The 25719-nt window shown below is 52.8% G+C and overlaps 10 protein-coding genes across 10 annotated transcripts; 4 read left to right on the top strand and 6 right to left on the bottom strand.

Moving 5' to 3' along the window:
• Positions 1 to 513: 513 nt before the first annotated feature.
• On the bottom strand, positions 514 to 1122 carry RPL31B (60S ribosomal protein L31B; the record flags this gene model as incomplete). The annotated part of the gene is made up of 3 exons (XM_056211045.1): positions 514 to 720; positions 817 to 891; positions 1015 to 1122. The coding sequence occupies 3 exons, from the start codon at positions 1120 to 1122 to the stop codon at positions 514 to 516; spliced, it is 390 nt and encodes a 129-aa protein (XP_056074518.1).
• A 521-nt stretch (positions 1123 to 1643) lies between these two features.
• On the bottom strand, positions 1644 to 2694 carry N0V89_002234 (uncharacterized protein; the record flags this gene model as incomplete). Its single annotated transcript, XM_056211044.1, has 2 exons — positions 1644 to 2616; positions 2690 to 2694. The coding sequence occupies 2 exons, from the start codon at positions 2692 to 2694 to the stop codon at positions 1644 to 1646; spliced, it is 978 nt and encodes a 325-aa protein (XP_056074517.1).
• A 147-nt stretch (positions 2695 to 2841) lies between these two features.
• Positions 2842 to 4083, bottom strand: N0V89_002233 (uncharacterized protein; the record flags this gene model as incomplete). The annotated part of the gene is made up of 2 exons (XM_056211043.1): positions 2842 to 4049; positions 4080 to 4083. 2 exons carry the CDS (start codon positions 4081 to 4083, stop codon positions 2842 to 2844), a joined length of 1212 nt encoding a protein of 403 aa, XP_056074516.1.
• A 792-nt stretch (positions 4084 to 4875) lies between these two features.
• Positions 4876 to 8637, bottom strand: BUD5 (Ras guanine nucleotide exchange factor bud5; the record flags this gene model as incomplete). Its single annotated transcript, XM_056211042.1, has 1 exon — positions 4876 to 8637. One exon carries the CDS (start codon positions 8635 to 8637, stop codon positions 4876 to 4878), a length of 3762 nt encoding a protein of 1253 aa, XP_056074515.1.
• A 7208-nt stretch (positions 8638 to 15845) lies between these two features.
• Positions 15846 to 17634, bottom strand: ALG10 (glucosyltransferase; the record flags this gene model as incomplete). Its single annotated transcript, XM_056211041.1, has 4 exons — positions 15846 to 16582; positions 16628 to 16768; positions 16816 to 17224; positions 17524 to 17634. 4 exons carry the CDS (start codon positions 17632 to 17634, stop codon positions 15846 to 15848), a joined length of 1398 nt encoding a protein of 465 aa, XP_056074514.1.
• A 218-nt stretch (positions 17635 to 17852) lies between these two features.
• Positions 17853 to 18649, top strand: PSF2 (DNA replication protein psf2; the record flags this gene model as incomplete). Its single annotated transcript, XM_056211040.1, has 2 exons — positions 17853 to 17966; positions 18044 to 18649. The coding sequence occupies 2 exons, from the start codon at positions 17853 to 17855 to the stop codon at positions 18647 to 18649; spliced, it is 720 nt and encodes a 239-aa protein (XP_056074513.1).
• A 758-nt stretch (positions 18650 to 19407) lies between these two features.
• N0V89_002229 (uncharacterized protein) lies at positions 19408 to 19966 on the top strand (the record flags this gene model as incomplete). The annotated part of the gene is made up of 2 exons (XM_056211039.1): positions 19408 to 19479; positions 19526 to 19966. The coding sequence occupies 2 exons, from the start codon at positions 19408 to 19410 to the stop codon at positions 19964 to 19966; spliced, it is 513 nt and encodes a 170-aa protein (XP_056074512.1).
• Positions 19967 to 22255: 2289 nt separating this feature from the next.
• Positions 22256 to 22959, top strand: N0V89_002228 (uncharacterized protein; the record flags this gene model as incomplete). Its single annotated transcript, XM_056211038.1, has 2 exons — positions 22256 to 22534; positions 22585 to 22959. The coding sequence occupies 2 exons, from the start codon at positions 22256 to 22258 to the stop codon at positions 22957 to 22959; spliced, it is 654 nt and encodes a 217-aa protein (XP_056074511.1).
• A 155-nt stretch (positions 22960 to 23114) lies between these two features.
• Positions 23115 to 24298, bottom strand: PEX19 (Peroxisome chaperone and import receptor; the record flags this gene model as incomplete). The annotated part of the gene is made up of 3 exons (XM_056211037.1): positions 23115 to 23213; positions 23265 to 24019; positions 24070 to 24298. 3 exons carry the CDS (start codon positions 24296 to 24298, stop codon positions 23115 to 23117), a joined length of 1083 nt encoding a protein of 360 aa, XP_056074510.1.
• Positions 24299 to 24609: 311 nt separating this feature from the next.
• On the top strand, positions 24610 to 25186 carry hus5 (SUMO conjugating enzyme Hus5; the record flags this gene model as incomplete). Its single annotated transcript, XM_056211036.1, has 3 exons — positions 24610 to 24644; positions 24697 to 24857; positions 24909 to 25186. The coding sequence occupies 3 exons, from the start codon at positions 24610 to 24612 to the stop codon at positions 25184 to 25186; spliced, it is 474 nt and encodes a 157-aa protein (XP_056074509.1).
• Between the last annotated feature and the right edge of the window lie 533 nt (positions 25187 to 25719).

Raw genomic sequence — 25719 nt, 5'->3', positions numbered from 1 at the left:
CGGCACGCTGATGTATCGCGTGGGCGAGGGGTTCCCAGGTAAGAGTATTCTGAGGATCGGAACGGTGGATGATTTCAGGGTGATGGAGGGGGCGTTGAGGCCGAGGGTCGAGCAGTTTGTTGAGCAGCGGGTTAGCTGGTTGCCGGGGGTGGAAGAGGTGGTGAAGAGTGAAGGAATGGGTGTGTGAGGGGATATGGGGTATAACAGGGTGATAGGATGGTATGAAACGACGAAGGAGGGGGTCGGCAGTTGCGGGATGGGGAGAATGGTTCAAAGTTGGTAGAGCAGAGCAGAATGCGGGGTGGTACAATGACAGACACACTGCCGCATATCAGCTTCATCTTCAAATCACGGTGATGAACTTCGACATGGCGGGTATGAACCTTCAGTGGATATCATTCAAGCTTTTCGCTCATGGTACGGATGAAAAAAAGCTACTCAGCACCCGCCAGAACGCCATCCTTTTATGCATGCCATGCCTCATCACGTTCGTCCTCCGCGCTCTGGGCGAGCTTATGCGTCCTCGACGATAGTGGTCTGGAGACCCTTAGGGTCCTTGACGTTGACGGCCTGGACGTACGAGTACAGCTTCTCCTTAGCGCCCTCCTCATCGTTACGCTTACGGGAGATGCGCACGCGTAGGCGGAACGGAACGCCCTTGATGCCGGATTCCCACACCTTCTTGTTAAGCTGGGGGTCTAGGCGGACATCCTTGGTGCCCTGTATTACTTGTTAGCGCAGTGCATTTGAAAACGAACAATTGGAACACAAGTCTCGGCTAAGCGCTCAGTTCCAACCCAAAAGGTGCCCACGTACCATAGCCTTCTCAGCGAAAGCGCGGATCTCCTTGATAGCCCTGGGGGCCCTCTTCTTGAACGACACACCATGAACCTGTTACCGCCCCATGTATTAGCCATCCATTGTATATCTCGAACAGTCTTCCGCCCTACCCACGCACTCCTTTCACAGAGTGCGCGGTATCCGGTGGACTTCACAAAACTGAACTCAACATACTCGCTTGTGCAGGTGGATCGTGTATTCGCGCGCGACGACGTCAGCGATGGCGCTGCGCTGAGTCTTGCCGGCGGGCTTCTTGCCGCTGTTCTTGGCTGCGGTGGACATGTCTGCAGGCGGTGGTCAGCAGGGTCCACAGGTAGAAGTGCACAATTGGATTGCTTGCGCACTGTTCAAAGATGACTTGAGAGAGAGTAGGGTCTTACTGAGAGGTTCCGCTGTGTGGTTAGTGGTGGTGAGGAGGACGGAAGCTGAAGTTCGTGAAGCGAAGCGACGATTTTCGCAGCGTGTGGGAATTTTAGATTTGCCAAGCCGCCAACTAGCCGAGCGCTTAGTCACCTTCCAAGCGTTAAACCTTGGAAGCCGTCAAGTAGATGTTGAGAAGAGAGCACGAGAGGCATAACTTTTCGAGAGTTTTCATGGTGATCGAGACTACAATGTCGCTTCGGCACTTGTGGCGACACTGCTATTCCGGAGCTACAACAACATTTGCTGCCTGACTTTCTTATACTTATCAACGTGCAATGCCACTATGTAGGGTATATCTGCCATCCAAGAATGCTTGTTTCATGCCATTTTTGAACGCCTGCAATGCAAAATTTTAATAGTCATTCGTCCCAAACCCAGCGTTATCGATGCCCAGGTAAATCGATGTCGTTGTCATCATCGTCATCGTCGTCGCCCTCGCAATCATCTTCCTCATGCTCGTCTTCGCTCTCATCGCTGCTGCTCTCATCATCATCTCTTTCCTCGGAACCAGACAGGAATCGATCAAATCGTCCACCGTCCTCGCCCCAGAATTGCATCCCATCGGCATCGTGATCCTCAGACAAATCTAAGTTAGGAATCTGGTCGATAGCAGGGTTCAAATAGTTACGCAAAGGGAGGATTGAGCGGTTGAAGCGCTCGAGGACGTATTGTGGGAGAGCCGGCAGCTGAACCGTGGTGCCATCTGTGGCGCGCGTTTCGCGGCGCTCTTCGTCTAGGTCGATGATAGGTACGGCTTCGTTGGGGATCTCGCCAGTGGGATTGAGGTAGTAGTCGAAGGAACGGCGAACGCGATCCAGCAGTTCAGATGGGTCCGGCATCTGAGGCATCTGAGGCATTTCAGGCATTCGAGGCATTCCTGCGAATTGGGGCATGCCCCGAAATTGTGGCATCTGAAAGGGAAAAGATGGTAGCTGCCCTGACGGCATGCCGGGAAACTGTGGCATTTGGAAAGGGAAAGACGGAAGTTGACCGGGAAGCCATGTCTGCTCCGGTTCGTCGGGCTGGAAGTAGTAGCGTGGTGAGCGAAGAGGTAGAGACGCAGGGGAGCTGATGCTGATTGGTGATCGAGCCCCGGATGTCTCATCCTCGTCTGCATCGAGAATCGCATTGGCAGTCTCTTCGCTCTCCGGACCGTTCAGGATACGGAGCTCGTTGGTGTTGTATGAATCGCAACTATTACACTTGTTGCCGAGCCAATGGTACTTGACAGATGACTTCGCGGCGCAATCGTTACATTGAATGATGGCTCGAGTGTTGATGAATTGCTCAGGCATCGGTTGGCTCTCGATCGCTTGTGTCAACTTTTGCCACTGAAGTTCCATGTTGACAGCGCTCTTCTTACACGTGGGGCACTTGTATGCGGTCTCCATGTACTGATTGTAACATTCCTTGTGTAAGTAATGACCACATGGCATGGACACAACGGCCGTGGAAGAATTGAACAGATATTCTCCACATATAGGGCAATCGCAGTCAGTGGCGCGCTCGATGCACTTGTGCGTCGTGGCAAAGGCTATCGATATGCACACGTTACAATTCTGACATATGTTAGATGAATCACGGCAACTTCAGTACGTAACTCACTTTGCAATGCACATAATCTTTGCCTAAACCTTCGCCTCGTCTGCAGATACCGCAATCAGCACAGTGGTAGATCTTTTTGCTGCTGTTGTTATCCCACAGCTTGCAAATGTCGCAATAGTAGCATGCTGACTGTCTCCCACAGTTTTTACAGTACTCAGTAGCCTTCTGCGGGGTGCCGCAAGCCATGCAGAGCATGTTCTGGGTCTTCTTCCGGTCCAAATTGTGGCCTTCAATCGCGTCATGACAGTGCCTGCAAGTGTACCACCGCCGGCATTCATAGCATTGAACTTTGACATTACGTTTGTAGTGCTGACAGCCAAGTGAGGGTTCCTCTTCCAACAGCTCCGCCTCGTCGTCTTCAACGACGGCGTCCGGACTGGGATGCGTTGGTCGAGGCCGGTATGTAGGCTCTGTGTCACCAGGTCGAAGGTTGAAAGGATTGTCCAGGTCGATGTCGGAAGAAGCGGAAACGGGCGACGAGTATTGGACTTCTGAGAAGACGGACTGATTCGACGTGGGCGTAAAAGGACGGTCGTGTGAGACAAAGCTGCTGGGCGACGTAGGGCGTAAATAATTGTAGCGTTCCGTCATGAGGCCATGCATCATGCGAGCTTTGTCCACATCGCCAACTCGCAAAGCCCTAATCTCGTGTATGCGCGCCCGCAGATGGCGCATGCCATCGTCTGCGGGCAGTGATTCGGACATGGACGGTGCATTCTGCCCGTCTGCGATCGATGCTGGGCTGGCGATGTCGCGTGCAGGCGTTACAGCGAGTGATGGATCGAGGTTCAGACGGCGAAACTGTACGTCTAGAGTATGTGAGGGGTTCGCAGACATTTCTCCATCGCCAGGAATATCGACGGGTGCGCTCGGAGCGGTTATGCGGCGCGACAACATGCCTAGCGGGGGATGCACGGTGCCGTCATAGTCGTGCCGTTGCTCGTCGCGAACCGCAAAGAGAGGACCGCGAGTGGATGGTTCATGCTGGTGAAGATCTCCTTCTAGCGCAGAAGAGTTGTTGCTGCTAGCCTGCGCATCTTCTTGGGGCGTTATTGCGCGGGCATCATGAGGGACAGACAACGTTGCAGGAGAGTCGACATTTCTGGCATGTGAAGATGGGCGCTCGCCATCGTTGGCGGCATTTGGAGCAGCGCTCGAGAAGCGGCGTGCCTGGCGGACAACTGGATCAATAATGAACGATGAGAACAAACTCATGAGGACACGCTTGGCAGGAGAGGGGTTGAAGCAGCAAAAATAAAGGTCTCGTGCAAAAAGGCTGCACGTGGGAGCCCCGGAACTAGAACTGTCACGAAACCGGCTGTTCGCTCTCACAACGCCACACCCTTCAGCCACCACCGCTGTGAACAAGGTGCCAGCAAGAGGCTCGTGATCTCGACCTTACCTAGGTAGCCAGATCAGCGATCTGCGAGAGGCAGCGGTTGATCTCAGCTGCCAGTGGTTTACGTGTTCAACCATCACCAGATTTGACAGAGTACAATTAACTGGATAGAGCTCACTTCCATTAACTTGGGTCCTATGTCCCGATATGCACATGCCACTAAGATTATACACTGGATATCGTCAAACACACTCGTCCCATGCTTTTTGCCTTTCCCTCTGTACAGAAGAGCCCCTGCCCTGAGTTCGCAAGTCAAGCGAACTCGATCATGCATGTCTCCATTCGGTACCCAAACGCCATCACCCAGACAACCTTGGAGAGCGTGGGTTGCAAATTGCAGCCCGCAAACCATGCATTGCCCAGTACACAGGAAACAGAAATCGCTAATAGTGGTATCTGAAGAAAACAAAATAGGAAATCGAGCGTTAATGTCGTAAAAAGGCCGTTGCAATAGACAGAAAACAGAACCGAGGCGCGTAGTCAGCTTGTTGCTGACTCGTCTCCACTCCAAAGAGAGAGTGAAGCAAGGTCGTGTATTTGGAGAAGAGTATACACCGGATATCCAAATGAAGCGAGCTGCATGGTAGTCAGGTCAAAAGGTAGCGGATTTACCGGTCCTTGGCGTTGTTGGTGAAGTAATTCGACAAACTCAACATGTCGAAACGATCTTTGGCGGTCATCGTGCTGGCTGCGCTACTGCTAACTGGAGGAGGGGCGGCTTTGACGACCCGCGGAGGCTCTCGAGGCTCCAAAAGTAAAGATTGTCGGTGAAAGCTCTGCGGGTTGGCTTCCTTGTTCGAATGCATCCGTTGTATTTGGGACTCCATCCACTCCTGCATTTCTGGAACTGCTGCTAGGCGATAGGGTACCTGGCATGACTGCAGTTGCCCAATAATCTTGGCAGTCTTCATGTGTTTGTCGAAATTGATAACAGAGATCCCATCTTCTCCAGATTCACCAGGTAGCTGGCGTGTGGGTTCATTCCCAGCGTCCACGAATGTAAGGTCAGTGAGGTACATGCCGACGAAGGGAATGCAGGGCGACACATGATCGTGAAGACGCTGACGAAGGGCCGCGTAATTTTTACTGATGTCAGTAACTGTTTTAAGCTCGTCGAAGCGAGCCTTCGTTTTGGCAGAGACCAGCTCCCAGGTTCTCTTGAGTCGAAGAACTGTGGTAGAGTTCAACGAAGCCAGAATGGCCATCAGCGAATCGTAATTGTTGAGTTCTAGGCATTTGCCCGCAATCTTCACCCATTGTTTGATGACGATAGCCCTTCTCTTCACATCCTCTACCTGTAGGATCGTATCTGTGACCAAATTGGTCAGATCATTCGAGAGTGTAGCCATCGCCTTGACATTGACGCCTTTCCCAGCTTTCTTCATCCATTCCAATGCAAGTAGCTCCTCAGGTTGTATCGTGCAAAACAGTTTCGATTCAATGATGGTGAACTGTCTTGCCATCTCCAGCGGATCGAAATCGAGAATGCTGCATTGCGTCCTGCCTTCCTTCCACGCCCTCAGAGTGTTTATCTGACTTCTGTTCATGTTCGAACTAGGCGCTGTATTGTCCGCCGGGATGAACACGGAGCCAGAGACACCAGTCTTGCCCAGAGATGACGCAAGACGAGGAACTAAAGCTCCAGCGCGGATCTCAGTGGCTTTGGACGTCAACTCTGCAAGGCGTTTCCCTGCGGCTGGCAGAGTTGATCGAAGCTTCCCCGTTGCGAACGAGAAGATGATGCCGAGAGCCGCAGAGTCAGATTCAACCACCCAGTGGCTTTCTAGCCAGCCCTTGAACACGTTGTAGATTCGTAGACGGACAGGTATGCCTACCGACTGACTGTCGCCAATGAGGTCGAATCGATTAATCAGGCATTGCGATAGCTCAACCGGAGTGGTGAACAATCGGAACGTGAGATAGAACGCGGTGACAAAGCTTGTGTCAGGCGTAGAATCGTGTAAGGTCAGCTGCTCTACCAGGGCCGGAAGAGAACCTCCGGAGACCTGGCCGTCTTTATTGTAGAGAAGTTCATGAGAATACGTCGTTTCGAGTAGATGCTCTTCAACCGCTTCAACATCTTCGCTAGCGACAGATCGAAGCTCTGATGAGCTGCCAAAGCTGCTAACAAGTGTCTGCGCACTGTACTTCTTCGCGGGAGATTGGTCGGGTGTCGTCGCCCGGGTTGAGGTCTGCGATACTATGCTAGCAGTTTCGCCTCGCATACTATACCTGCACGTGCTACTAGAATCAGCAACGGAAGCATTGACACTATCGGCTCGAATTGATTTCCCAAAGAATCGCTGTGTTGCACTGGCAGGACTTTGGGAGTAATCCGAGGCGCTCGGTTGCGGAAGTTGCGGAAGGTTGTGCTGGACCGAAGAGTGTGGTAAAGAAGACATGGACGACCGAACCGAGGTGGCGACCGGGCTTTCAGCGCAAGGATTCTGAGAAGGTCGAAGCGACGCGTTCTGATTGCTTGTTGATGGTGAATGTGGGACGTCGGGAAGTGGCTTCGATTCTGAGATGACCAGTGGTGGCAGCAACTTGCGGTCATCAGTCGGTGGCGGAGGGAGCGGTTTCTCGATTTCGAGCATGCGTTCTGGCTGACTTGGTACTTCGACTTGAAACGCGGCCTGTGGTTGATCGAGACCAAGTCGGTTCTGGTTGAGTTGATCGAAGACAGAGTGCGACAGGCCTTGTTCGTCGTACTCAAACTCGAAGTCCCCTATGCGCTCAATCACCAGCCTTGCTTTCGTAACGCATTCTCCGGCCGAGCGAACACAGCTCGTGGCTGCAATGACAAGCTGTTTGCCCTGGTCCGGCATGATCACCTCGTCACCCATCCCCGCCTCGGAGCTGCTGAACATGTCTTTGGTCGCCTGGACGAGTTCTGCGAGTCGCGTGTACATCATCTCCCTTGCCTGCTCCAGTTGTTCGGATCTTCGAGAATCGCGTTCCCATACTTCCTCGACGACAGCGAGGAGGTTTCGACACGCTATGACAGATTCCTGTGTGGTCACTGCGAGCTCTTCGGAGGAGCGCGACTGCAGGTGCAGTCCAATAAACGAGCCTATAAAGCCCAAGAAAGAATCGTGTGCAGCGTTCAGCCGCTCCGAGGCAAGATTATGTTTTCGCGTGCTTTGAGACTTTCCGGTGTACGACAACCGATGCGTAACAGATAGTCGTTTTGCCTGAGCTTGGGGCTGAGGAGGTAACAAAGGTGATTGGAGCGCGTCCGAGTCTGAAGGAATCGAGAAGGCAACGGAGAGACGGGCGAGGTTGCGTGGTTGCGTTGCTTCGTGGTCCAATAACTCGCGCGTTACACACGCGCTCGCTTGTGATACAGAAGCTGCTTCGTCATTCGCTTGCACACTACCTACGTCGTCGTGATTCGACGTTGCGGGCGGTTGCACTGCGAGATCAGCGGAGTCAGATGGAGGGGTCAGCGGTCTATTATTGCCCTCCCCCATGTCAAATGACAGCGACACTGCATCTTGCGCCCATATATCAAGGAAGCGAACGGCCCTAGTCACGAGCTTGAAGGCTTTGAGCACAAGTTCATCCAGGCGCCCAAAAACCAGACCCGGTGAGTCATTCGACTGCAGCACCTCCTGCAATTTTTTAGCGGTCTTGACGAGAGAAGAGAGATCGCCTAGTAACCCTTTACGCATTCGTCGGAGACCAACGTGAGCTACGACAAGTGGCGATTCCCTCGTCAGACAATCCGTTTTTTCCTTGATCACAATCAGCGACATTCTGTACGCGGTCAGGTAGGGTTGCTTTTGACTCACCAGGAAAAAGCGGACGCCGGCGATCAAGGTTCTGATATAATCCTGCTTCATGAAGACTACCAAGTCACCATTTTCACCATCGCGAACAAGGTCCCACAGATTAGTGAGTGCACTCAGCAGGGTTCTTATGGTTGGATGATCATATGGCTCGCAGTAATTTGTCGGAAGCCATCCACGAGCTCCGGATGCCAACAATGTCCCATCAGCCCAGCCATTCGGATGGACCGAGTGCACGAGAATCACGTCTCCTTGGTTGATAGGCACGGTAATAGAGGATTCATCGGTCGACGAGGACACAGTGGAGCTAGGGTGGAAGTGGTAGAAGGCGCGCAAGTAGTTGTGAAAGACTGGTTGTGAAGGTTGCTCTGCAAGGGAGTCTCTCGAGGTTCGTGGTGTTAACGGTGGAGACATATGCGACTGAGATGTAGCCGACTGTCCTCCTCTTGATGATGACTGACGAGAATGGCCAGGACCTCTACTTCGCGATCGCTTGGGCGACTTGTGTATGTTCAATGGCGCTACTAAGGCACTCGCGTGCTTGTTTGTGTCGTCTGTTTCTAAGATGAGGTCGGCCATTGCGGGCTGCAGGTGTGGGGAATGATGTTCGCAGAGGCTGGGGGGAGCGCGCTCCAAGAGTGATGCGCTAGGTAGGCGACTCAACCTTGGTGAGGCATCGAATCGGGCCAATGCTGGTTCTCTATGAACGACGAGCTTTGCAGTTCCTGACGGATGCGGAGTTCTTGGTAAGATTGGGGAAGAGGGTCTGAGCGTATCGATAGATGTTGTTTGGCTGATGACGGTGTCGGTGTTGGCTTGTGTACGATTGTTGTGATTAGGGCAGGAGGAATGGTTCCGCAAGAATGGTCCGATTCGAAGAATGTGACGCTCGACAACGGCAAGAGACGTACCCGTGGGCCGAAGATTGCGAGTTCGCAGTCAAGCGAAGCTGCAGAGCGTTTCAAAGCGCAAGTGGGAGCGGTCGGCCGGCGGGTTGCAGCACGTTCGCAGAGCAACGTGCGACCGAGAGCTCGAGCTGCCCAGGTTTCCTTTTCGGGCACTCGGTTGGTGTAGCAGGATGACGAATTGGAAAACGGGCGGGATGGGTGCCGTGAAACACGGTGTTAGACGCCAATCGCGGACGGTTGCACCTGTAGAGTGCTGTAACGGCGCGGGTTTCTGTCCAGCGTTGTCTGCCGCAAAGCGAACGGGGCGACACAATAGCAGAGAATCGAGGCAGCCAGGCGGGATGCCGTCGACGGTCCGGGGAGGGCAGGCAGGAGATGGCTAGACGGTGACGAAAGCTGGCCGAGGGAGGAGGGGCTGCTGGTCAGGCAAGTGCGCTGTGTCGTGCGCCGTGGTACTGCAAGGGTGGTGCCTGGCGGTCGCAACGGTCGCGATTGCGGAGCAAGCTCGAGCAGTGGAGGGGAGGAAGGAGCAGTCGGCCGTCGCAACGCGGTGCAACTGCAGGTGAGGTCGAAGACAGCCCTGGCGACGACGCGAAGAGGACGATCGTCTTTGATATGATTCATTCACCCTGGCGAGGGCACCCGTCCAAAGTCTGCAGAGCTCTGCAGGTGCCCTGCACCGCACAGGGCCGGGGACGCTGTCAGTGCTCCTCGACAGGGGCGACGTGCACGCTCGTTCGCGCGGGCCCAAAACGGATGCCAGCGCGGGCGTGCAGTGGAGCCTCCTCCCTGGTCGCCGTTCTGTTCCTCCTTGCACCTGTGCGTGCTATTCACCCAGCCAATTGCACCCCCATCGCGCACTGAGGGCGACTCCAGATGGGCACCACTATCGTCGAGCGGGTCCCGGCCTTCCTAAAGCAACGCTCCGGATGCCGCGCCCCCAGGACTCGACGCGAAGGTTTGCACGAGGGAGCCTCGATCGCATCCGCGTCAGGAGAGAGGACGGCACGACGTCGACGGTGGACGCGGCCGCCTGCATAAGACCCGCAGACGCACATGCCGGACGCGAACCAAGAGCGCGCTGGGCTGCAGGCGAGGCTTCGACCCCCAGCCTGCCGCCGTCGCGCCAACGACACGACGCCAAGGCCGCGAAAGAGGTCAGGATGCACGCTGATCGTCGCGTTGCGACACCTTTGTGGGCGGCTTCGGCCAGCCCCCCACCCCATTGGCCACGGCTTGGGCTCTATGTCAACACCAGCAACCGCTCCTTCATCCCACCGTGCTCGATGCGGAACCGAAGCCTTTCGAGCGGCTACCCAATAACGGCAATCGCCCCAGGTGCCCAGCCGTCCTGCAGCTCTCCGTAAGCTGTCCCACCCCACCCCACCCCGTCCCCCACCAGCCATGGTAGCGACGAGGCCTCGTCGACGGACTGCATCTCACCAGCAACCAGGGACCACAGTCGCTGCCTCCATTGCTACGCCTCCACTCTGTGAGCAACCCCCAGATCTCGAGTACTCGCCGCATCTGGCCGCGTTGCATCCACGATCCCACCTCATATCGACCGTCACGGCGATCCTCATATGTCGTGCCGAATCTTCCAAATGTACCGGCAGTCCGGTAGGCCATGCTCAAGCGTTTCCTCTACACCCACCTCATTCTAGTGGGACATCCTACACTCCCCATTCACGACTACTGTGGACATTGTGGTGGACCAGTCCCGTGCAATGCCAACATCACATCGCAGTACCGAGCAATCGGTCACTGTATTGTACATGCGCAATGGGTCATTCGCTGGCACTCTCTGCAACTATCCACAGTGCAATGCAGTCTACGGCTGATCGTCTCGAAGCGAGCGGATGCAGAAAGCGGACACCCTACACCTCCACCAGAGCCGGCCTTTCGGGAACGGGTGCAGAGATGGCCAAAAAAGCATCCAATACCGATCACATACGTGTGAAATCATATTGTCGAGCCACCACGAATACGAATATCGAGCGACGTAATAGCACGAAGACGTGCACTTTAAGGTTTCACAACGGTTCCGTACCCTCACGGGGCTACCGGGTGCGCTCGTATTGTCATCCAAGCCGGCCTTAGCTGGAGGCATCGTCCCGTTCCGGCGTCTGTTAGTGGGCTCACCCACATTTTGCTGTGGTCGCATTCATTTGAAGCAGGTCGGTCCAAGGAGTAGCCATTCTCGTGCGATCAGTAAAGCCGCTGCCGACGGACGATAAGAAAACTCAGCATCCAACTAACAATCCAGGTCTGTTGGACAAGGGACCCGAGTGAGATTAGCAAAATATTTGAGGTACGAGTATTGAGATTTGCTTCCTACAACAAGTTTTATTGCCTACTTTGCCAGTGCGCGTACTTCGAGCAACGGAACGAAGTCCGCCTGTCCAAGTTTGAGGCTACTTTGCAGCTACTCGACCCCGAACGTGTTCGCTTATGGTCCTTCAGCAACGCAATCAGTAGGATAATGCGACCTTTGCGCAGCTGCGGAGAGAGTTGAACAAGGCCTCTCAGTAGGCATGACAATCTCTCATATTTACATCTCCTCCCTACCTGCGCACACGGAATCCGACGTATCTTGGCATAGGAGACAATGATCAATCAACCTATGGTATCATGCCAAGTTGAATGCTCAAATTTTCGGTTGTCGCGATGAGACGAGAAACCGTTGCAGCCGTGTGCTTGAACAGTAAGCCGCCATTGCGCAGTACTGTGTAGACTTGAAGTGGGTCGCGCACGCGACGAACTGGATTTTGGCACAGCTGTACACACAATCTACACAAGTTACTGACTCTATAACAACCAGCAGGCCTCGTGGCATGAGACGATTAATTGGAATGTAGGCGCTATCGCCTCTCGAAGGAATAAGGAATTGCCGGTAGAGGATTGCGATCAGCACAACGCCATTTGTCCCTATCAGTCCTAACTACTATTACTATCTGAGGCTCAGCTGGATCATGACTGTTGCCACTTCCTACACCGTCTTCCTGCTTCATGATCAATGAGCATCGCACCGTGCCAGACAGTGAAACATCCACGGGCAACCATATCGAATATTGTATGTTCTAGAGGCCGGCAGACTGGTCGATTTCGCCGACTTTGTCTATTATTCACCTCTGTCACGGTACCTCGCGATCCCAAACCCCGGTTGCAGACATGTCTAGTCGTGAGTTCGGAGGCCTGATCTGTATGAGGTCCTTGCAGCTCGGGGAACCATGCTCGCTCTTCCGGGACGCCGCTGCAACGCTCCGACGGCTGTCGCCAAGCATTGCAAAGCCGTAGCCTCATTTCTCGTGGTCCGCAAACTCACACTCCTCCCGGGACGCTAGCGACGCCGATGGACTATCAGATCTTAGGGTGTTCGCATACCCTGGCTTTTATTTCGGTATAGGGCTTGTACTCTCGGTCAACTGCCTGACTGCGGGTAGTGCTCTCGAGTGGAACCCGCCATTTCCGCACGCGCGACTCGTCGTCACAGCTACTGTGCCGCATTTTACAAAGAAACCGTCGTCACCGCGGTGGGCTACGCAGGTCTCATCTGGTAATATTACATGCGCCGATCGCCACACTGATGCTCCTATCTCATTAAAAGGATGCGCGGATTGCGGCTCGCGAGTGCCCTCGTGAGCTTCCCAAACATCCTCAGAGGATCGAGAAGAGGCGCACCACATAAGTCGAATCCTGTGCAGCATCGATCATTGCCACTACCGTATACAACACGTGTTGGATTTTCCACAAAGCCGAGTTCTACACGGCTCCAATAGTAAGAGCATTTGAACAATAAATCCAGCATCCAGGATTACGAACCCCATCAGCCACGCCGCGTCCAGAGCCCCACCGACTGAGATAATTTTTCCATTAAGTGATCTGTCCCGTTTGCGCGCAAGCTCGCCCATGCCGACATTTCTACGGTATCTAGGCGAGGTTAGGGCTGTTGTTAGGCATCCCATCGACTGCACGAGCCGTGGGCAATCCTTAGCAATGTTCCATATATTGGGCAGCGACCATCTCGCGAGATCAAGACACCGAAGATGGAGGATGGCACATTCCGTATCGCAAAGTGCGATCGAATACGAGACAACCCGTCAAACTTTCCCTACGGTAATCACGGCCACTGCTTTGGCACAGACAGCAGACCATAATGTTCGATTACGTGTGCGCATGAAGACTCTAGGCTGTAATTTTGATACCGATACCTGATCAGTAAGATCTATTGTCTTTCACCTCGGTTATGGATACATACTCTTCACTATCTTATCTGGATGATGAGAAATAGCATTCATTACTCCATGCTCTGAGTCGGTGCGGAGACACCTCTTGCTGTCAAGGAAATGCCTGTCTTGTTGCGGCATCATGCGCATGCTTACTAGCGACGGGCCGAAATCATTCCCACGTGGCTACAGAGCTCCATTCATGGTGGGTCCGATGTCAGGTCTTGACACAATGGATCACATCTTTGTTGGTTACTCTCGTAGCTACTCAAATCCGGAAAGTCGTATGTATGCTGTATGCACACTGCAGGAGCAGAAACGCCAAACCCGATATCCAATTTTCTAGGCCTACCACATGCATTGTGGCCTGTCATTCCACGTTACACACGACCACCCTATCGGGACGCCACAACACGCCTATCCAGACATCATATCCACTATCACACATTTACGATACGCAGCATACAAAAGTAACTTTCAACACAACACGCACAATTGACTGTTGTCTTTCTTGTCTAGGCCGCACGCATACTCTCGTACACGAGGTGGTTCGAAACTGTACATCACCCTCGCTTCCGTTTCACCCCCATCCCCCGCAACGACACCCAATTCGCGGAAAATACGCCACTCGCGCATCCCGCGCCCAGAGCTCCGGTACACACCTCTCACGCCTCTGTGCATAGCATCAATGGCTGCAGGTTGCGGCTAGAGCTGTCATTCCTCCATGTCCTGAATCTCGTTAGAGTTCTTGCTGCGGGTATCGACGTAAGTGATGCTTCCTTCTGCAGGCTTGGACGTGCGTAGTGCAGGCTTTGAGGGCCAAAGGGTTTGGAAGTATTGCAGTGTTAGGAAAGTAGAGGGGGGTCGTTGATTGCTGTTATGACGACCCTGGTATGATAGTTCTTGATGAAGGTAAGAGGCTGGGGCGAGGTGAGTGTGGGCATTGAGTTTGCATGCATGAATGTGGGATGCGTATCTGTGGATGATGGATGTCATGGTGCGGCAGGGTTCTTGTTGACCTCAACGTCAATATTGACAATGAGGATTGTTGCATGACGTATTCGGCTACATGTGAATTGATTTGCCTGATAAGTGTACAGCAAATACGCCTCCCATGCGAGGACCACGAGCACATTTGCCGGTTAGAGTACAGCCACTCACATGGCGAAGAATGTCATGCTCGGATTGGCTCTCAACAATCATTCTCAACGGTACCTGGCGTCCGACACCGGACGTTACACAACGCTCCGTATGCTTCCTTTGGATTGCGGGAAACACGCCACCCTTCAAAGCCTACTGCAAGCCACCATCACATTTGCACAACAGCGTCTCCACTCCATTAATTCTTTGAAGACAGCATAATCCAGTGATGCGTCTTGAATCCCGACTTCGTACGCCTCACTACGCCTCATCCGCAAATCTTCCTCCGCCGATTATGATCTATTGATCTGTCAACGGGGATCACTCGGGCGGCGCAGCGACGCTCCCGTTCCTCAACCCTGGATATTGGGTCCGAAGCAAAGATATGTGTCTGCTAGCAAGCAGTGTGAACTGAAAGGTGCTTCTCCATACGTATGACATACGTATGGCATAATCGAGTCCTACTTGTCATGGCATTGTTCTGGCTGAGCATTACGGCTGTTACGCTTCTTCATGTCTGGCTGTATAGTGGCTGAATGACTACAACTGCCCAAACCCGGCCTCCATGGCACAGCAGACTCGACATGGGCCTCTCGGGGCCCTGCGTGTGGGTGGCGTTGGTGACGTTTTCCAATCGAGAGCACAATATGAGGTCTGCAACAGTGTATAAATTGCGCATGTCAAGACCAGTCTAGCTCGGGGCAAATCAGCAGCGACGATATCCGCCTTGTTTGTCTTCATGTGGACTTAAAGTTCTGCTCCCTTTTTATACTGTCTTGTGATTTCACCGTTCTCGCGGTGTTGTGTTGGGCTGCGATTGGCTTTACAAGCCTCAGGTTGATGTTCCCGGTTTGTGCGGGCTGTTGTTAAGCCCGATGTATGTTTGACGAGCTCTCTCGGTACGTGCACATTTAGAAATATCCTTATTTTGCAAAAGTTTTGTGCGTCGTTTTATCCAAGGCCGAACATCGATAGTTCAAGATTCGCATAAAAGTCGCGCAGTTTGCCGGCTTCCGATGAAACTCTATTGCTTAGTTTGGTGTAGATCAGAACTCAAACACCCAAGTGAGTAAGAGGCTCAACGGCGAAGGAATACATCGATCGAGACTATCGAGAACGAACTTTATGCGTAGGTCATACTCAGTCGTCTTTACTGTCTTCAAAAGCTACATCTCGACGGCGGAGATAGTATTGTGGAAAAGGGCCGAAGAGACAAAGCTTACTCAAGGCATTTACTCTGGAATAGATGGAGAATAGCTACAACCGACGAAGACATAACGGCTCCATCGTCTCCCACGAAGTTCAACGCTTTCGTGTGCGAGACTGCGACAAGCGTAAAATTGCGCGCGTAGCGCACACAGTAAAACCTAGGTACCTTATACGACGGCAGACCTTGAAGACGCGCAATGTTGCGTAACACTACCTATCCTTGCATGAACCGTCTTTGCACTCCCTACTCTATGTAGCCACTTTGCACACCCACGAGTATGTCTAGCTATGCAAAACATGTACACTACCAAAGGAACCTCTGCACCTTGCCCGGCTCGTTCGGCCATTCAAAACCTTTGTTCAAGAACATGTATCCCACCCCAACATTCACAGCAAGCAACCACACTGTCTCCAGCGCCAGCTGCGAGGTCGTCGCTTTACTCTTTGACGCTGGTACGTGCAATCTCCATAAAACCCATGGAATGATGAAATACCGCGGTTCGACGAGTGGAGCAGTAATAACGGAAAGGGTGGTCGCAGCGGTCCAGACAATGACGAAGCTAATCTGGACGGAGTCACTCTTGACAGAGTCAACTCGTTGCTGCTTCTTCGGTGTCCTCTTCGTGGATCCGACATATGCGGGGGGTGATGCACCAAGAGTTCTGATGGTAAGAAGTGCGCAGATGTAGTACACAGGTATGGCTATGTACCTCACAGCTGGGTACCGTAGCAGGATGCGGAACACGTAGAAGACGTAGTGGCGATTGTCCGCTAGGGTGTATGGATGAACGATAGTGTTGAAGTGGACAGCAACGAACGCGAAACCGTTGAAGAGGGTTGCCGCGATAATGCTAGGCGCGGTGGGCGTGAAGGGTCCTGTGAGGTTCGTTTCGATCAGGGATCGGAATTGCTTCGGTAATACTGCGAGGATCGGCTGGAGCAGGGATGGCAACGTCAGCGGAAGGGAAAAGAATACCAAGTAGGGCCATATGTAAAGCATTTGTGGTAGGTGGATGGTCGCTACGTGGGCGGATTTGTCCCCTGGCTGGGTCAGTTTGGGATGGAGGGGGACGGGAAGGGAGTTACCTAGCACGACACCGCCGTTCCAGAGGACGAAACCCGCGAACAAAACTAGTAAGACGACGTACGGGATGATAGCCTTGACTACCGCTACTGGTCTCAACAGGAGAACATTTCGCGGAAGGTACAAGAGAAGGGCAAAGTAGTCTATAATTTGGTCAGTTCAGGCTCTACCTGAATTTGTATAGACGTACGTTTCGGCCCGGCGTCTTCAACTGAAGTATCGAGGATTTCATTATAGCGCTTCAGTGTATCGACAACCGTTAGCCCCGCTGGAAAAACAGCGACCCAGAAGATGTTCGTCTGTCGGAACAAGAGGGCGATTACGCCAACATTGATGGTAAGCCAGCCCGATACGAGGTAGTTAGTACTCCCTCGCTGACTCAAGTACGTATAGTACGCGGCGAGAACGACGAGGGTAGATAGTACATCGGTATAGTAAAGCCCAGAGAAGAAGAAGAGTGGAGGAAATAGGCTAGTGTTCAGGGCCGTGTGGGCATCTAGTAGAGATGTTGGTGTCTCTTCGTCTTTCACTTGAGGACTGGATGAGAGCCCCTTTCGACCAGGCCGAGGAGGAAGCGGCTGGCGAAGAGCTCGGCGAATCTGATATGACAGAACACAAATTAGGCATACAGCTCCTACATTCAGCGCTCGTAAAGTTGATGTGTCACACCCTACTATCGGCTTGAATGCTAATGAAGCAAGGTATCTGCAAACATCAGCAAGTCGTCCAATGCAGTAAGCAATTGGCTGTCCTACAGTCCTGGTGGTGTAGTAATCTTGGGATCCCATGTATAGTCTTTTTGACAGTACCTCTGCGCCTGTGGGACGTGAAAGAACTCATCCTACAAGAGATTACTGTTTGTCTGGTTCGAATTGGATTTTCTCGTGGGCATCCTTACCAGATAGGGTTCGGGTACTCGTTCAGACACGAGTTTATACCAGGTGGCCGAAAGGTTCGCAATGACTAGAAGAGCCGCAGGCAGCGCCCACACCTGGGCCAACGAATACATTTTGTTTCCTCGACTATCTTGTTCTTCCAAATCTAGAAGTTGGTTGATGTGGCCGTCATTAAGGGTGAACGTGCGGCCACACGTGGTCGAATTGGAGCTGGAGGACACTCGCGGACCCTGAAGAAGCTAAAGCGAATCAAGTAACGCTTCAGCCGCCTCAACGCGTCCCCAATCGCGTCACAACTTATTGCCTACCCACGAACGATAAACCTCCTGCCATGGCATTGCCGCTTCCACCGGGGCTAACGCCCCCAGAGATAGCATTCATATGCGAAATGGAGCTTGTCACAATCATACCACGCCAGCGTCTCGAAGGCCTCGAATTACTCGGAGTACGACTGCCCCGCTACTCCACCATCTTTCCCTTCCGCTCTTCAGGAACATGAGACGATGGCTGATGAGTATGCAGGGTCCCCTAAAACCACTGAACCCACCGCAACGAGCCTCCTTACCACTATGGCTCGCTTTACTACTCAAGCGCCAGCGGCGCGCGAACATTATCCCTCCACCCTGGCTTTCGCCCGATTCATTAGCCGCCATATTACAGTTTGAGACCGAGTCTTCACCTGATGCCTTCTCACCACCGCCTCGATTACCCCCGCCGCCCTCCAGTACCACGATCCCGCTCTCCTCGCCCTTCCTCCCTTCCTCGACCGCCGACGCCCCAGCCGACGCGCTGCCTTACCACTGGCTTGAACTGGGTTCTATGCTGCTTGAAGCCGCGCCGGATGATTTTGACGATGCGGATGAGGTGCGGAAACTTTTACGAGGATTGAGGGAGGCGCGCATGGCGAAGCTGAGACAGGGCGTGGAGGTTTTGGACGCTGGAGGCGGGTTCAAGATGAATGGCGTAGGTGGGATGGAATTGGGGGAGGCAAGGAGCTTCATTACGGGAGTGGTCGATGGGTTGAGGAAGATTGGGAAAAGCAGGGAAGAGGCAAGGCGGGAGAGGGAAAGGGAGAATGGGTACTCGCCAAGTCAGAATTATGAAGACGACGAGATGGATATGCGGTGATCCCGACGGGATGCGCATCGACCCTGCTAGCGAAGATGGCTCTGACTCAGGGCTCCACCACCTATATCATATGTCGCGCTGAAACCCATGGATTATAATCGAACTCTGCTCTTCTGGAGCCTCGCGGAACTGGAACCGTCCATTATCGACATATAGAGGCTGCACAGGCTCCTTACTTAGAATGACGATCGGTACTGAGTACCCAGCCAGGCGTCCGAGGCTTTTGCGACAAGCGAGTGACCTTCAATGCTGCCTAACTGAAGTAAAATCCCTATCGCCGAGATTCCCAAGTCCCTTGATGGAAGGCTGTGGACCTATGCTCAGCTTATCGCTATGATACTTCAAGCCAAGGTAAACACGACTTACTGGATACTTGGAGGAAGCCACTGTCGGAACTGCCTTCCCTTTCGACGTTACATCATATAGTACTTCTATCGCTCAACGTCCCACCTGTAACATGGCACTCTTCTCGCGTCATTGCGCCCGTGTCTAGTATGACTAGAGGACTTATCGGCAGGCCTGCCGCTATTCCGCTTGCTGAAAAGCTCATATGCATTGTCTGGTGCTGGGCGCCTTCGACTATCTCGATAGATCGTTTGCCGTGCGGCAATATAGCAAATAGATTGCATCGCACTTCACCCAGCACGGGCAAGTCCCAATCATATGTCAATAGCTAAAAGCACGCTCGCCGAATCCTGCTGTTTCCCTTTCTGTCCTTCGTCCCGTTCATTGCCTTGCTTCGGAGTTGCTCCACGAAGATGTTGTCTCGCACACCGCTCCTCGTACTCTCTCTGCTCGGCAGCCATACCATCGCACACACATTCATATGGGTACTGCCATCCACTTCCATCCTGAACATTCAACTAAAACCATCAGGGCGTCTTCGTTAACGGCATAGACCAAGGCCTCTTCACCGGCATCCGCACACCACCTTACAACGCCGCCCCCAACGCCGGCGGTTACGCCAACTCGCCCGTCAAAGACCTCGACTCCATAGATTTGCGTTGCAACGTTATGGGCGACATCCAAGCGCCTGACACCATCAAAGTGTCCCCAGGCGACAACCTGACCTTCGACTGGCATCACGACTACCGCAATGACAGCGATGATATTATTGCTTCAAGCCATCATGGTCCAAGTATCGTATACATTAGCCCGGATCCGCCGGGCGAGAGCAGCTTCGTGAAGATCTGGGAAGAGGGGCTGTTCGAGAGCAATCCGTGGCCGCAGCCGGGGAGGTGGAGTACCACGGGGGATATTAGGGAGAAGCATGGGAAGATGAATGTGCGGGTACCGAAGGACTTGAAGGCCGGGTAGTAAGTTGGTTGGCAGTTTTGACGTTTGGTTGTGTGTTGACGAATGCTTTTTAGTTACCTTATTCGTGCAGAGATGATCGCATTTCACGAGGGCGAGGTTGCGTATAATAAGAACCCCCCGGAGAGGCACACAGTTCTATCCGAACTGTGTGCAGATTGAAGTCGTCGGCAATGGGATGGTCAAGTTGCCTGAGGGTGTGTCCTTTCCGGGAGCATACTCTTATGAAGACCCAGGAATTGTGTACGATGTATGTAACCTCTCGTTGTCTATGTATCGCATTTCTGACAGCGAGATGATCTACTGCTCGACCGAAACGAAGACACGCACCACCGCCTGTACTACTACATTTCCTATCCCTGGGCCAACTGTGTGGTCTGGCGCGTGGGCGCAGACGACAGCAGTCCTTCTCAGTCCCGTCACGGGCGGTACAACATCTACACCGTGGTCTACGTGGATTCAAAGATCTGTGGTAACATCGGCGAGTTATTCGGATGAGAAGCCGATTACGGTCGTGGGCACTTCTACGTACGAGGCAAAGTGGTCGACCACGTATCAAACGCCAGCCTCGGGTACGAGAAGGTGGTAAGTGGGCTAGCGATCAATTAGAGCTTTGAAAACAGTGTCCCTCATTCAAAAAAAAAAAAAGGCGGATGCGTGCAGCGCATAAAACCCTACGCTCGTCATATACTGGTGGTATGAGAGAACAAGGTATATCACAGAGAATTGAATTACGGTAAGCGCTACAAGGAGACCTGAAACAAGCCGCATTCTATAAATTCAGGGATCAACTAAGCTGTGATCCATGAAGCAAGACGGATTACCAAGATGTCTCTGTGACACGTTTTTCATTTCGTCATCCGCCGCTGCAAAGTGGACGAGGGCGCTCCAAGAATCCTTTTTCTCCAGCTTACGGTGTTCCCGAATCTTCTATATTATTGACGGAGATCCTGTCTAAAGGTAGTTCGGTAATGCTGTTGAACGTCTTTACTTTGGACGCGATATCTTCAAGTGGCAGAACGATATCAAGGACAGAAATGACGTTAAACTGCTCTCACTACCGCTAGAGGCAATGAGTGGGTAGCTTTTCCCTTCATTAGTCGGCGCGTCTGATATTAGTCCGCCAGCTCGGTGCGTCAACGGTAGGCTCGGACGGGCGTTTGATATTTGGACGAAAGACATATGGATTGATCCGTGAATGAGTGACAGGATGAGCAACGCATTCTTGATTTTTGGGGCTGCCACCTTCATTATGGCCTGGAGTTGATGTTGATGGGACCATCACAATTTTGCGATGTGCATCTTCGACTCCCAGGTGTTTGCCTTTGTATCTTGCCACGGGTTGTTGCGTATTCTAGAGGTAGCATGTGGACTAACAGCCTTCCTCATCCCTCATCCCTCTTCCCCCATTTACTGATGACCGTGAGATACAGAATGGCTCTACTTTCGTCTCGCTTCCACCATCAAATCTCTTTTACGGACCTAGGCGCCGTTTTTGTGCAGGTTGGCACTGCCATTGTGTGCACATAGCTGAGCAAGAGATATATCCTCTTCTTCCCAAGTGCTGACGATGGAACGTTCAACTATAAAGAACGTTTCCTTCAGCAAGTATTTTCGTCAAGCGATGACGTACATATTGACGCTGTTGATCGAAACTTCTTCTCACTAGGTATCCTGCTGCTCGAGCTATGGCTTGGAGGCAAGAACAATCAAGGATGGAAGATCCCGTAAAAAGCTGCCAATCGGTGACAATGCACCAACGAAGCAGGCTTCAGACCTGGTGCCGCTCTCAAATGGTATGATCCGCATCTTTAAGTTGGTCTGTGATAAATGAACTAGGGCAAGAGGTGTGAGTGGCGAAGAAGGCCTAGACTACGACGTCGCTGTGAAATGGTGCTTAATCCTGGTCGTGACTAGAGTAAGAATTGGCCGACAGACATTAAGGATGTCTTCAATCCTTTGGAAGAATGCTAACGCTAGTTCAAAGTTATCGCTGCAATGTAGTTAGCATCCCCCGAATGATAGACCTCCAGAAAAATGTTCTTTTCGACCGATCGGTCGACGTTTGCAACCTATATTGATGATATGTGATTCCGCGTGGTGGTGCAGTAGACATGAGCTAATGACGTTATAGCTCTGATTATATAATGAGCCTATCGATAAGAACGCGTCTCGCGAACGGAGCGCGACTTGCGCTTTTCCTCCCAACCATCCACACGACACAACCGCACAACCATCGCACCCTCTAGACAATCCGCTCATACACCATTGCCGTGACTACACACGACCATCATGCTCGCCACCAGCACCTTCTATCCTCAACATCTCTACATGCCCCCGCGGCCTTCGCCACTGTCCGAGCGCTCCGCGAATGCGGTCCCGCGCCCTTTCCAACTCAGCATGCCCCTACCGGTGCAGGACGAAAATAAACCCTTGGTGCCGCAGCGTGCGTACAAGCCGAACCCAGTCGTGCAGACGCGTGATGCCGCGACAAAACGGCGACGCGATATGTTCTTCAAGCGGGTGCAGAAGGGTCGGGACGACAAGAAGTGGGATGCGAGGAGCGATCAGGTACGCGTGAGCAAATGGAAGCCAAACATGCACCCACTGACTATCCATAGATTCAACGTCTAGATCATATTTCCGAGCAGAAGCGCTGGGAGGCCGAGAAGGCGCGTCAGGCTCCGCAGATTCACGACGATCTAATCGAGGAAGACATCGAAGAGTTCACATCATCACTACCGGAGCAGGAGCTGGAGGAAGTGGACTATGTTCTCGCGCAAGAAGAGCGCGAGATGCAGGAGTTGGTTGCCTCGATGGAGGAAGAGCAGGACGCGTCCCAGCACTATGGCAGCGATGACGAGGACTACGATCAGCTCTTTATAGAGTACACGTCGGCGTCCGCATTACATCAACAACAGCAGCAGCAGTCTCACCACGCTGCGAGCGCGAACTTCGAGAGTCTACCCGACGCAGACGCGATGGATTTGAGCTGAGATGAGGCGAGCGCGGGGGCTTTCTGCGTTATCGTAAGAAGATGTCACGAACGACCATGCTGATCAAAGTCTTTTGACGACAGATGAAGATTGAAGCTTGGCGCATGTGTATTTGCTGGGTATCATGAAGGACAGACAACCTTGTTTATGAGCTTTCACTGCGTAGGGCAGCCTTGGTCCATTTCTGAGAAAGCTTCCTGCGCCGCATTCATATCGCCGACAAGATCGGGCGGTGGTGAGCCAGCTGCTTGCATCTACTTGATGTCAGCAATTGTAATTTTGATTGTTCTTTACCATCAACTTACCTTCTGCATCCTTTCGACAATGTACTCTCGGTCCTCCGCATTCTCGTCCGAGTAACCGTTCCTCTCAAATCTGTCCGTGATCTCTTTCACCAGTGTTTGCTGCTCTTCGTACCGCTTCCAGTCGACTGCGTCTACCTTGCCCTTGTTCTTCTCCATCCAATCCGGGAACTTATCGTTCAGTTCCTTCATCGGCTCATACAAGATCTCCTTATTTGTCAATTGCTCCATCATTCCCATCAAAATCTTACTAAAGTCCTCTTCACCACCTTCGCCACCCAGATTGCCCGACTCCATCTCCTTCAGCATTTGTGCAAGGATATCGTCATCAGATGATTTGGCTGCAGCGGCGCCCGCAGCATCTCCAGATTCCCGCATACGCTCCATCGTTTTACGTATTGACTCCTGGAACGTCTGCTCCCCTTTTGCCTCAGCTTCACCCTCAGCCTTGCTGGAGCTTGCGATAGGTGCTGCTGCGCCTGCTACTCCTGCGCCTGCTACCAAATCGTCCTCGCCCACCGCATTCCCCATCTCTTTCATTAGATCCTGAAACTCCTTTGGAAATCCTTCCTGACCAAGCAGCTGCTCCATCTGCTTCTGCAGTTCCTTCTCAAACTCATTTTGATCTTCTACCAGAGCTTCCGCGGGGTCGAGTGCGGGGGCTTCTGGCCTGCCAGGGCCGGAGGATGCTGGAGCTGGCGCGGAGGGAACTTTGGATTCACTTCTGAGGTTGACATTTGAGAATTCATCCAGAACATCTGATATCTCCGTTAGAGGGATGAGTATTGGGCGACGGCGTGCGACAAACCGTCCAAGTCTGAGAGGTCGTCTTCCTCGGGATCAGATGCGATGTCATCTTTCGCCTGCTGCGGAGCCTTGGGCGCTTCTTCTGCCTTTACCACATTGCTCTTTTTATCCAGAGCTTCCGCCATCTTGGACTGCGCGTACACAAGAGCAAATGTGAGAAAATTTGAATGACTGAGGATCAACAGACTTGCTTGTGAGTCGCATGCATCTCCGTGCCAAACCTCGGCCATTATGCGGGGCTGCCCTCTAGTGGGGCACGCGCTTGCCTGCGGCAGGGCAGCAGCGATCGGCGTTCTAGCCACCTGTGGCGCGAAACCGAACGTCACGTGCGTCTCGACGACAGCTTCACTCCGACTTTGTTACGCGTGTTTCGCCGCCTCTCACCTTCAACACGCTCGCTGTCTTATAGATCTCACGTCCGCTGCGCGACCGACTTGCTTTATACCCCACCCGCTCGGTCAACATAAAGCCTGTGCGAGTGCGATTCGCATCTAGATAACCGCTCCACAGAAAAGCTTGTGCTGCGCGCGTCCTTACAAAAATGTCGCTGTGCATGAATAGGCTCTCTGAGGAGAGGTGAGTGACACTACAGGAGCCTATTAGAGGTGCGGTATTAATAGCGCCCCAGGAAGCAGTGGCGACGCGACCATCCGTTTGGCTTCTTCGCCAAACCCGTGCGCAACTCACAAGGCATGATGGATCTCAAGAAGTGGGAAGTAGGCGTACCCGGCAAAGAGAAGACTATATGGGAGGGCGGACTGTTTAAGCTTGAAGTCACATTTCCCGAAGGTATATGCCCCCAAATCTGCTGGCAAAGACCCCGGCTAACCTTTGCGACAGAGTACCCCACGAAGCCGCCAAAGTGCAAGTTCAACCCCCCGCTCTTCCACCCCAACGTTTACCCCTCCGGCACCGTCTGCCTTTCGATTTTGAATGAGGAAGAAGGCTGGAAGCCTGCGATCACCATCAAGGAGATCCTGCTGGGTATTCAGTCGCTGCTTGACGAGCCAAATCCCGAGTCGCCCGCACAGGCCGATGCGTTCAATCTATTCAAGAAGGATAAGGTCGCGTATGAGAAGAAGATTCGGACGATTGTCAAGGAGAATCCTGCGCCGTAGCCGGACGCCTGGGATGGGCAGTGTCTCGGCGCTAGTCATTTGGAGTGCATGAAAAGAGACGGAGAGTCTATGGGTGATGAAACAGCGGTTTTGGTGATTGGTGATTCTTCATTTCTTTTGCACGATCTACACGGCGATACGGAGTCCTGGCATGGCGCCAGAAGACGGGGTTTGGCGTTTAATGGCGGCAACATATGCCGGTTTCACGAGATGCCTTCTCACCATCATCGGAGGAAGCAGTGACACCGATCTGCACTCACCAAGGCCTCTACTTTCACATGATAGATCCCACATACACAAAATCCTTTCGTGTGCCAACCCGATAAGTTTCCGTGTCGGGAGTAATAAGTGATCTCCTTTGAGGAATTAACACATGCCTCTAAAGCCTAAGCCCTCAAAAGCCTAAGCCCTCAAAAGCCTAAGCCCTCAAAAGCCTAAGCCCACAATTTCTCCCATCCTAATCTCGCCCGTGATAGGATCCGCGTGAAACAATGTCTTCTCCCCAATCCAGGATACATGCTGAGGCAAGAACA

The sequence above is a fragment of the Didymosphaeria variabile genome (genome assembly GCF_027946475.1).
Source record: "Didymosphaeria variabile strain IMI 356815 chromosome Unknown scaffold_2, whole genome shotgun sequence".
Taxonomy (NCBI): domain Eukaryota; kingdom Fungi; phylum Ascomycota; class Dothideomycetes; order Pleosporales; family Didymosphaeriaceae; genus Didymosphaeria; species Didymosphaeria variabile.
The sequence above is the reverse complement of the archived record's forward strand: the minus strand, read 5'-3'. Positions and strand labels throughout refer to the sequence as shown.